The sequence below is a fragment of the Trichomycterus rosablanca genome, chromosome 6 (assembly GCF_030014385.1).
Source record: "Trichomycterus rosablanca isolate fTriRos1 chromosome 6, fTriRos1.hap1, whole genome shotgun sequence".
NCBI lineage: Eukaryota > Metazoa > Chordata > Actinopteri > Siluriformes > Trichomycteridae > Trichomycterus > Trichomycterus rosablanca.
This window is the reverse complement of record NC_085993.1, coordinates 22,867,125-22,879,574: the sequence shown is the minus strand read 5'-3', so window position 1 is coordinate 22,879,574 and position 12,450 is coordinate 22,867,125. Positions and strand designations below refer to the sequence as shown.

Below are 12,450 nucleotides of genomic sequence, written 5' to 3'. Positions count from 1 at the left end.
TACAGAGTGGAAATATTTAATATTTAGGTATTTGTTTATTGTTTATAAATCTAAATATAAAAATGAACTAGAAATGAGTTCTTGTGTTCACAAGTTGACAGTCCTATTAACTCTAAAGACAAATAAAATGCTTTGAAAAAAAATAGAAAAATAGAAAAAATATACTTCCTTCTACGTACTACTAATTTTGGACATCATATTGTTTTTGCCTTTTTAGTAGATATTCTTTATAAATTTCAGCATTCCATCAAAGGAGGTAAGGGTCAGTTCTGTCTGAGCAACTGTACAGGTGAAAATTCAATACTTTCATGTACAATTTTAAATAACGCTTGAAAAATACTTTGATTTGGCAACCGCTGTATTCAGAGCTAATAGAGGGTAAAGAATGTGAACAAGGCATGCCTGTCAAAAGCAAAGAATCGAGAGATGAATCCACTTTCATGCTATAATCTGTTGGCCTAAAATGTATGAATAACTTGACAGTCATCCATACCAGAGCCCAGAAAAGCTTTAAAGCCTTATTAGTTGCTCAGTGTAGCACAAAATCCTGCATTCAGGTCACAAATACAAACATGGATTTTTCTGATATGTGGTTAAAAGGGGGAAAAATAATCATTTAGGAAAAAAGGCACCTTTTGTATTGGTGCTTTACTGTGCAACAAACAACTAAAACTTTGCTCTCAAGAAACACTTCACCCAGAAAGGTTAGGGTTCAAGATTCTATACTCTAGGATTTTTCCCGTCTTAACATACTTTACTCCGGTTATCAGGTTATATCCAAGCCCAAAATGAGGTATAAATAGTGCTAGATCAAAGAAAGTGTTAAACTCTTTTGTAATGTGCATCTTTAAGAAAGTTTGAGATTTCCAAGTATAACAGATCTGAGACAAAGCTAACTGCTCCTTATAAAGTTTCATTAATTTGGTACCTCAAAGCCAAGAACACGTTTCTTGCTTGTGCTCCAAGGAAGGGTTTTCCACGTCACCTCCACTTCTGATGCTGACAGGCTCTGAGCTCTTACCCTTGTAGGTGCTCTGCCAGGTTCTGGGATTGAAGAACAAATGCCCATTAGAGTCAGATCTCTTTGACTGTTATCCAGGGTATAGATATCGCTAATAGGGCTTATAATCGAGATTAAGAATACAGGTATTGGCTATTACAGAACTGTACAAGAAATAAATTAGGTGGTATGGAGAGAAACCGCTGAGTAGTAAGTACTACGTAAACACATTTCTGCATTCACAATTCCATTAATTCCGGCAATATCGCCAAACACCACTGGCCCCAAATCAGGTCAGACCCTCCATAATGTTTCACTGGAGGCTTCAAGCATTCATTATTCCATCTCTCTCCAACCCTTTTTACATACTGTCAACGGTCACTCCAAAATTCTCTTTTCCAGTCTTTAAGTCTGAGCTTAAGCATATATTAGTTCTTTCACTCTGTTCCCCTTTCTTTGAAGTGCTTTCTTGGCTGCTATACCCTTCCAAAAAGACCATTACCGATCAAACTTCTTTGAACTGTAGAAGGGTCATACATACAGCCATACTGATGAGCCAAGAAATTAGGACAATTCGTCAAATGTGCTGTTAAATCAGCTTTGACCCACCAAGTCAAAAACTGCAAAAGATCTAAAGGGGTCCTGTGGTATTTGTTACCAGCAGGTCCGTCAGCTTCTCTATGTTGTGAGGTGAATTGTACTACAGTACATCTCTTCTGAAGGTAAACAGTTTACAGTGATGTAGGGCAGTGGTGACTCAGCAGTTAGGTACTGGACTAGTAACCAGAAGGTTGCTGGTTGAAGCTTTACTACCACTAAGTTGCCACAGATGAGCCCCTGATTGCACTGTAATTGGTTACAATTGTAAGTCATTTTGGATAAAGGGATGTGCTAAATGCCATAAAGGTAAATGTTGACCTACTTCAATTGCTCTGACGTCCAGTTCCAATGAAGGTACTTTTACTGGCCTGCAACTATAGCTGGCAATCCTAAATGTGTGATTAGCATCATGGATTCACAAATAATTAAGCAATTTGAAAAATAATGTTAAGCTTTTAGCTGTGAAATTAACCCTTGCTGATAATGCATATTTCAGTAGAAAATTGATACTGAGCACACTTCCAAGTCAAACAAAAAAGCTTAGTTTGTCTACAGTTAAATTCCATAGACAATGTTTGGTGGGATTCAATAAAGCAGTTGCAGAATGAAAGCTGTTACAGCTCAATGAGCTGGAAGCTTTTGAACAAGGAGAATTAGAATAATTGTTTAGAGGTTATTAAGGAAAAAGGATGTTCCATCAAATACTGAGGCTGGAGGTGGAATAACATTGAACATGGGCACTTGTCATGAAAGTAGATGTATTTCATTTAAAATAATGTACAACATAATTTATACACATATTTAAAAATAGTTTTTAAACCCCTTTTATTTTTACAGAAATATTGAGGCTAGCTGTTCTGAGTTCAATATTTGTATCATCAGAGCAAAATTTATTTGGCCATTTAGCAAACGTCAGGCAGGCTGTCATATCCCTTTGCTGTTTTGCCATAAAGGCTTGATTTAAGGAGGGTTTTAGAGTAGGCTGTCTGTGCAAGAGGGTCTTTCATCTCTGGAGCACTTTTGGAGTGACCATTGGATTCTTTCATACCTCCCTGGCCTTTCTTGTCTGAATACCCAGTTTTGCTGCAACTCTAGAAGGGTACAAGGTTATGTGAGGCGTATTCCATTTGAAATTATTTAGGCCACTGTAGTCCCGTAAACAATTAAATCTTCAAATATTGTTGTATATCCTTACCCTGATCTACAGTGGGGCCAAAAAGTTATATTTAGTCAGCCACTGATTGTGCAAGTTCTCCTACTTAGAAAGATGAGAGAGGTCTGTAATTTTCATCATTGGTACACTTCAACTATGAGAGACAAAATGAGAAAAAAAAAATCCAGGAAATCACATTGTAGGATTTTTAAAGAATTTATTTGTAAATTATGGTGGAAAATAAGTATTTGGTCAATAACAAAAGTTCAACTCAATACTTTGTAACATAACCTTTGTTGGCAATGACAGAGGTCAAACGTTTCCTGTAAGTCTTCACCAGGTTTGCACACACTGTAGCTGGTATTTTGGCCCATTCCTCCATGCAGATCTCCTCTAGAGCAGTGATGTTTTGGGGCTGTCGCTAGACAACACGGACTTCCAACTCCCTCCACAAATTTTCTATGGGGTTGAGGTCTGGAGACTGGCTAGGCCACTCCAGGACCTTGAAATGCTTTTTACGGAGCCACTCCTTCGTTGCCCGAGCGGTGTGTTTAGGATCATTGTCATGCTGGAAGACCCAGCCACGTTCCATCTTCAATGCTCTCACTGATGGAAGGAGGTTTTGGCTTAAAATCTCACGATACACGGCCCCGTTCATTCTTCCCTTAACACAGATCAGTCGTCCTGTCCCCTTTGCAGAAAAACAGCCCCAAAGCATGATGTTTCCACCCCCATGCTTCACAGTAGGTATGGTGTTCTTGGGATGCAACTCAGCATTCTTCTTCCTCCAAACACGACGAGTTGAGTTTTTACCAAAAAGTTCCATTTTGGTTTCATCTGACCACATGATATTCTCCCAATCCTCTTCTGGATCATCCATATGCTCTCTGGCAAACTTCAGACGGGCCTGGACATGTACTGGCTTAAGCAGGGGGACACGCCTGGCACTGCAGGATTTGAGTCCCTCTCTGCGTAGTGTGTTACTGATGGTAGCCTTTGTTACTTTGGTCCCAGCCCTCTGCAGGTCATTCATCAGGTCCCTCCGTGTAGTTCTGGGATTTTTGCTCACCGTTCTCATGATCATTTTGACCCCACGGGATGAGATCTTGCGTGGGGCCCCAGATCGAGGGAGATTATCAATGGTCTTGTATGTCTTCCATTTTCTTACAATTGCTCCCACAGTTGATTTATTCACACCAACCTGCTTGCCTATTGTAGATTCACTCTTCCCAGCCTGGTGCAGGTCTACAATTTTCTTCCTGGTGTCCTTCGACAGCTCTTTGGTCTTGGCCATGGTTGAGTTTGGAGTCTGACTGTTTGAGGCTGTGGACAGGTGTCTTTTATACAAATAACGAGGTCAAACAGGTGCCATTAATACAGGTAATGAGTGGAGGACAGAAGAGCTTCTTAAAGAAGAAGTTACAGGTCTGTGAGAGCCAGAAATCTTGCTTGTTTGTGGGTGACCAAATACTTATTTTCCACCATAATTTACAAATAAATTCTTAAAAAATCCTACAATGTGATTTCCTAGATTTTTTTTTCATTTTGTCTCTCATAGTTGAAGTGTACCTATGATGAAAATTACAGACCTCTCTCATCTTTATAAGTAGGAGAACTTGCACAATCAGTGGCTGACTAAATACTTTTTGGCCCCACTGTATGCTTTGCTACAATTTGATGGCAGATATATAAAGACAGTTCCTTGAATGTCATGGTATGGTTTTTGTCTTGAAATACAGTGTAAATTGTGGCCCCTCATAGCCCCAGTTTTCTCCCTTTCTAAACAATGTCAAATGAAATTGCAACAGGTGGACTGTAATTGACATTTCTTGAAAATAATTTAAGCTAGAAGCTCCTTACCACCATTTGAAAAAGATTAAAGAGATTTCAGTTTAAGATTTTTAATTAATTAAAAATGAAGTAAAAACTTTTCATCATTATGGGCAATAGTAGTTGTCTTAAAATGCTTTTCCAGCTTTAATTTGTTTATTAATAATAAGCTCTCACTGCACATACACAGACTCTGTGAAACAAGTACTGTACTGTTCTGTTCACTACAATGTCTGTTTTACAGCAGATTTTATGCACTGGCTACAGACTGATTGGCTAAGAGAACTAAACAGAAAATCCAACATGTCTGACATAAGTAAGTGTAATACATACACTAATTATATTTTGCTGTTTAAGCTAATGGTGCATGACAGCTTGGTAATTTCCCTAATGTGCATAAATCGATTAATGAAACTACTTGTTATTTAATCATCTAGTAAGAACCTATCAAAAGACCAGTAAAATGTTATTCAGGACTGGATCCGACCTGACAGATGCTTAACATATTGTCTTGCTGTATAGTATTTGTACTAATGTATTTCTACATATTACCTGTTTATTTGTTAATAAAAGTTATAAAACATAGTTAGACTCACCTTCTTCAGCTGAATAAATGGTGACTACTGGCCCAAAAGGCCCTTCTCCCTTGTTGTTGTAGACACCCACTTTGACTTGGAACTTGGAGAATGGCTGGATGCTTTCATTCTTGAAGACATATCTTGAGGCCTCCGCTACAGGCACAGCAGCCTGCATCCAACCAGTGGCGCCATAAGGGCGAAATGCTACCACATACCCAAATCCTGGGCCATTCTGGAGTTCCTCAGGAACAGGCTGCACACACACACACACACACACACACATACACACACATCAATATTAATTAGGAATCATTATTAATACACAATCTTAATAGTAGTATACCTATTAAATGTTTTTAATAATTATGTTAATAGCTATGTTTAAAGTTTTTCTTTATTTTCCTGATTATTGCATGTGTTCTTTTCTGGAAGCCATAGAAAATATTACACCCGTTTTACTGTAATTACTTTTTAGACATGTTAAAGTTATGTGGTAATACACACACACACACACACACACACACACACACACACACATACACACAAATAGTGGCTTGTCCAGCTTACCTCCCAAGTGATGACTAATTCTGATCTACTTCCACCTCCTCCACTAACATTAGCTGGAGTGACCTTTGGGACTGGAAGAAAAAGAAAACACACAAATATTTAACTGTACTAATGTAGTTTTTCTAAATGAAATATTGAACTAAACTTATATCATATAGAAAAATAACCCTTTTTTGACCAGACTACGGATTGTGGTCTGTGTTGTGACCAAAATGTTTTATATAGGCAGTTGGGCCTGTCACGAATACACTATATGGTCAATAGTTTGTGGACATACTTCCTAGATGTCCAGATCTATACTTAAGAACAAGTTGTTACTGTGTTTAAAGCTGTTTTTTCATTCTCATAAGGGACGTTCGCAGGGAAAGTTATTGACTTGCTTTTGTCAAGGTAATGGTTTGATGGCTAAGTACATCCTAGAATTTTGTACTCTTGCAGCGGGTAGTGGCTGGAATACGGCCACTTTATTAGTGATGTTTTAAAATAGACTGAACACTGAGATCTCTTTCGAGAAATCCTGTAAGGGCGATGAGTTGTCACTAGAGAGAGTGATCGCATTAGCAATCAGATTGGATCAGTAGCAGAGAGGACCAAGACATCCACAAGCTTGTTCGACAACCGCTCAGTTATCACATTGACCCACTCCCAGAAGAACCAGGGACTACCCTAGCCATGGAGAGACTACTGCTACTCAGGGGGAAGTAAAGCCCATGTAGTGTGACACCTTTAGACTGTCCCAGGAGAAGAGATCTCAATGCTTATGGGACAGCAGTGTATATACTGCGGATCTGATTGGCACCTTGTATGTAAGTGTAGGAAGTCTCGTCAGGATTAAAGAGAGATGAATGGAAAATAGCCTTTCTTACTCCCACAGGGCACTACGAGTATTTAGTAGTGCCCTATGGCTTTCACAATGCACCATCGATCTTCCAGGCATTTGTGGATCATATCTTAAGAGACGTGCTGGGAAAATATGTTACTGCTTACATCCATGATATTTTCATTTATTTCCCTGACTACGAAACCCACCAGGGTAATGTCTGCTCTGTTCTTACACGTCTACTCTCAATTCAGTTGTACATCAAACTAGAGAAGTGTGAATTTCACCTAAGCACTGTTTCCTTTCTGTGTTATATTATAGGCCCTTCAGGCATAGCTATTGATGACAAAAAAAGATTGATGCTGTAGTTAACTGACTGAGGCAGTGTTTGTTGGCAGGATGGTCAAGAACTTGTGTTGTAACTGATGTTGTCTTGCTGAAATTGTTCCTTGTTCATATGTTTTTCCAAAATACCAATATAAGCCTCTGCATCAATGGTACTGTTACATGCCATCACATGTCTTTTAGTCCATTTCAGGTGACTTCATAAGTTCAGGTGATTTAACAAATTACAGTTTTCAGTTTTCATTGCATTTTTAGAAAATGTCCCAACTTTTCTGAAAATGTGGTTAGTACGTAAGTGACTTTACACATGTTAACAATGGCTAAAATACCTGAACTCAATGATATAGAAGAGTGTCCACATACCAAATTTCACACTTTATTTGAAACCTGTCACTTTTGTGTTGCATTGAACTAAAAGCAATAAAATATAAACCTGTAAATGAAATACACAGGAAACAACAGGGGGACATAAAAAGCTTGAGGCATGATTGATAAAGTGCCATGTTTACACAAGGGTAGTAAAGCTTGTTTAAAGTACTCACTGGTTTCCTTGGTCCTCACTTGCTTGGAGGGTTTGCTGGGCTCACCTGTGCCCAGCACATTGCTTGCCAACACTCGGAACTCATACTCAACCCAAGGGCTAAGCTCAATTACTGTAGCCGTCAGACGCTGACCTCCCACCTCCTCTGGCACTAGAAGCAAAACAAACTGGCTAGGAAAGGGGACTTTTGAGTGGTATTTAATGCATTAAAGCCATGCTCACAAACTCTAAACAGCTAAACACAAACAAAACCGTGTTAGAATATTTAAGACCTGAAAGATGGGTACAAAAAATCTCTCCTGATTGGTCGGTGGAGGCATAATTTTCTGGATATGATGGCAGGAATATAGAATCTGAAGGAGGACATGACACAGAAGCACTATGCCAAATTTCATGTCAATTGGACAATTTTTTTTTTGGTAATTAGAATGATTAAAGTTAATGCCCTTAGGGTTATTTTGATAGCAGATTTGACAATTTCATGCTCAAGAATTTATGTTAGCTCAAAATCTGGGCAGAGCTATATGGTTCTTAAGGATTCTTTGTAGGGCATGAAACAAGTAATTAAGGAAAAAAAAAAAAAACTTTTGTGTCTACGTCATACGGGGTAGGAGACATGGACTTCAAATTTGACGCTGTTACAGTGCCAGCAACAAGCCAATGGTAATAATAATTAAAAAAGGGTTAGGGTTAGTACTATTGCTGAAGAAGGATAAGACACAGAAGCACTATGCCAAATTTCACTATGTCTTTTTTTGTCTTATCTTGCTATAGCACAAACTAGCACTTCAGATATACCATATTTTTGCCACAGCCTATATACCTCCTATGATATGTGCCTGTGAAGTTGCAATCAATGCAATGGTTTCTGAGTTAGAGCAGTCTATGTGTTCTTTATGCTTGGCTTGCTCCACCCATGTTTTTAATTTGCATCTGGCAATGACATTGTATAGCAATTCCAGCATTTTAACCATTATTAAGTTTTCAGGGTTATTTTGATACCACAGTTGTGTATTTGACTTAAAAATTGCAAGTGGGCAGAGTTATTTGGTTATTGGGGCCTTTTGTAGGGCATGATACAAGCAATGGGAGGATAGTTTAATTTAATTTAAATTTATCTGCCATACATGGTAGTAGATTTGAACGCAGAAGTTTGACGCTATGCTAAAATCATGCCCATTGGGCTGAGCTTAAATGCCTGATTAGTGAGTAGCAGGGCTCGACTGGGAACAAAATTCAGCCCTGGACTTTTTTCTTGACCCGCCCACTACAAGCACATCGCGCCACACATATCACCCCCCTGGGATATATATACAGTGTATCACAAAAGTGAGTACACCCCTCACATTTCTGCAGATATTTAAGTATATCTTTTCATGGGACAACACTGACAAAATGACACTTTGACACAATGAAAAGTAGTCTGTGTGCAGCTTATATAACAGTGTAAATTTATTCTTCCCTCAAAATAACTCAATATACAACCATTAATGTCTAAACCACCGGCAACAAAAGTGAGTACACCCCTAAGAGACTACACCCCTAAATGTCCAAATTGAGCACTGCTTGTCATTTTCCCTCCAAAATGTCATGTGATTTGTTAGTGTTACTAGGTCTCAGGTGTGCATAGGGAGCAGGTGTGTTCAATTTAGTAGTACAGCTCTCACACTCTCTCATACTGGTCACTGAAAGTTCCAACATGGCACCTCATGGCAAAGAACTCTCTGAGGATCTTAAAAGACGAATTGTTGCGCTACATGAAGATGGCCAAGGCTACAAGAAGATTGCCAACACCCTGAAACTGAGCTGCAGCACAGTGGCCAAGATCATCCAGCGTTTTAAAAGAGCAGGGTCCACTCAGAACAGACCTCGCGTTGGTCGTCCAAAGAAGCTGAGTGCACGTGCTCAGCATCACATCCAACTGCTGTCTTTGAAAGATAGGCGCAGGAGTGCTGTCAGCATTGCTGCAGAGATTGAAAACGTGGGGGGTCAGCCTGTCAGTGCTCAGACCATACTCCGCACACTACATCAAATTGGTCTGCATGGCTGTCACCCCAGAAGGAAGCCTCTTCTGAAGTCTCTACACAAGAAAGCCCGCAAACAGTTTGCTGAAGACATGTCAACAAAGGACATGGATTACTGGAACCATGTCCTATGGTCTGATGAGACCAAGATTAATTTGTTTGGGTCAGATGGTCTCAAGCATGTGTGGCGGCAATCAGGTGAGGAGTACAAAGATAAGTGTGTCATGCCTACAGTCAAGCATGGTGGTGGGAATGCGATGGTCTGGGGCTGCATGAGTGCAGCAGGTGTTGGGGAGTTACATTTCATTGAGGGACACATGAACTCCAATATGTACTGTGAAATACTGAAGCAGAGCATGATCCCCTCCCTCCGGAAACTGGGTCGCAGGGCAGTGTTCCAGCATGATAATGACCCCAAACACACCTCTAACACGACCACTGCTTTATTGAAGAGGCTGAGGGTAAAGGTGATGGACTGGCCAAGCATGTCTCCAGACCTAAACCCAATAGAACATCTTTGGGGCATCCTCAAGCGGAAGGTGGAGGAGCGCAAAGTCTCGAATATCTGCCAGCTCCGTGATGTCGTCATAGAGGAGTGGAAAAGCATTCCAGTGGCAACCTGTGAAGCTCTGGTAAACTCCATGCCCAGGAGAGTTAAGGCAGTTCTGGGAAATAATGGTGGCCACACAAAATATTGACACTTCAGGAACTTTCACTAAGGGGTGTACTCACTTTTGTTGCCGGTGGTTTAGACATTAATGGCTGTATATTGAGTTATTTTAAGGGAAGAATAAATTTACACTGTTATATTAGCTGCACACAGACTACTTTTCATTGTGTCAAAGTGTCATTTTGTCAGTGTTGTCCCATGAAAAGATATACTTAAATATCTGCAGAAATGTGAGGGGTGTACTCACTTTTGTGATACACTGTATATAAATTATTTTTATAAATTATATATATTTCAACACTTTCCTTTGGGATTAATAGTTCTATCCATCTATCACCCACAATTACAAATTCTACAATATTTCTTAAAGTTTACAGTTTCTTAAATGGTTCTATTGGATTTCCCCATCCGGTCTCATTAAATCGCAAGAAATAAAATTTCTTTAAAGGTCTTTAAACCTTTAACACTGGTAAATATGCTTTTTTCGCACTTTTATTCACACGTGATTCACGTTTGTTCCAAATCAGCGCATTGCTCCGATTATCAAAGAAATAAATCGCATGTGTAAATACTTTAATATGTTGACAAGGGAAATTAACCATGTGAGCTATGCACATAATCACTCTAAAAAATTTCCTGAGGAGCAGAAACTAATGGTATCATCTCAAATTATATCCACCGCCCTATGTAGTGCACTATGTTGGACATGACATAATAGAACTTTCACAAAAATAGTCCTTAAAACAGCTGGTTTAAAGCCCCTGGTATCCAACAGTAGCTTAGATAACTACTTATTAATCATTCAGTGACTGTTAAAAGAAATGTTTTGTACTGTTAGGAAGTACCCTAAGTAGGGCATAGGCGACATTTGAGATGGGCCCACAGTCTCTTCTTAAACGGCGTTACTAACGAAGCAGAGGCGCTGGACTCTAACTCTACTTTTCTGCTCTTTGGCTATGCTGTAGTGCCAAACAGGTTATCCAGTTTCCTGCACTTTTCTGCATCTGATTGCAGCTCTCTGAAGTTGCCTCCAACCCTGCATCAGAAAGTTTCTGCACTGACAGTGCAAACTGACAGTGGCGTATTAATATGGAATGATGTGAGGTGGTCATAGGTGTGGGCGTATATCGGGGATTTTACAACGGATTAGAACGCGGCTCAGCCAATCAGATTTTAGGACCGGAACTATCTGTTTTATAATATGTATTTTTTGATTACGGTTTATCCTGGGGGAGGGACATTTCTGTGATTGGCCAACAGACATGCAGTGAGGATACTGTGTTGGGCCAATGCACACTTCAGGATTATTATTTAGGAATATTTAAAAACAGAATTTATTTTTCACTCTCTCAGCGTCCCACATACAGAGCGGCCCACCGGGAAAACTCCCGACCCTCCCAATGGCCAGTCCATCCCTGGTGAGTAGGACTACTACCTATTAAACAAGTCTCATGTCCTTAAGACTTACAGTTTGGTCTGTGCATTTCATTTTACCGGAGAAAAATAATACTATGAAAAGAAAAGAAGAAGAAAATTCCTAAAAAATACATTTATTGTATTTGTAAATTATGTATAACATTAACTAAGTTAATTATTATTATTATTTGATATAGCTGAAATTACCACAAAACACAGGTGGCTGACTATGCCATTATACTGAATACTGACTATGTCAGCAATAAAAGTTAGTGGGCATGGCACTCAACATTTACAGGAAAGTGCAGGCTTAAAGGTCAGCATTTTTCTGCCTTGGTTTTGTACACTATTTATTATAGCGTGGCAGCTGCTGAATGAGTTCTTCAGTGTGCCATGTTAAGAGTCATGTCCTTCTGTGTTGCCATTTTGCCTGGCACGGGCACAGAGGTGCAGATGATTGTATTAGTTTCACTTGATTAACAATCACCTGCAGTATAAATAAATTATTCTGTCTCTGATTTGATATTAAATATAAGGAGCATATACAAAAAACATTTATGCCTTTTTTCCAATCCAGAATTTGCACAGATGTTACCTGAATGAGCATAAATGATATGTTTATCATTTGTAAGCATTAGAAAACTAAGTAAAAAATTCCTCACAAATAATGTTAATCAGACTCTGGTTAAAGAAAAGACATGTAGGATAATCTCCTAAGCACAATGCTGAACTTCAAATGAATCCAAAAATACACTCAGTGCATCAAGAATCTGCTCTCTTGCAATCAGCGGTCACTTTATAATCAAGTGCCATTTGGCAGGGAGGAAAGAAAAAACAATCTCCCTGAAGTGTGTGTGTATGTGTGTGTGTGTGTGTGTCCATGTGTGTTTATGTAGAGCTGTTCAA

General features: G+C 39.2%; 1 protein-coding gene across 1 annotated transcript in view; it reads right to left on the bottom strand.

Moving 5' to 3' along the window:
* The window catches only part of cntn4 (contactin 4), a 368,543-nt gene that overhangs the window by 14,380 nt on the left and 341,713 nt on the right, over positions 1-12,450 (bottom strand). Inside the window, exons 18-21 of the mRNA XM_062997552.1 lie at positions 7,436-7,585; positions 5,729-5,799; positions 5,180-5,414; positions 929-1,044 (exon numbers count right to left, since the gene is read on the bottom strand). Coding sequence (XP_062853622.1) covers positions 929-1,044; positions 5,180-5,414; positions 5,729-5,799; positions 7,436-7,585 — 572 coding nt within the window. The remainder of the gene's footprint in view (positions 1-928; positions 1,045-5,179; positions 5,415-5,728; positions 5,800-7,435; positions 7,586-12,450) is intronic.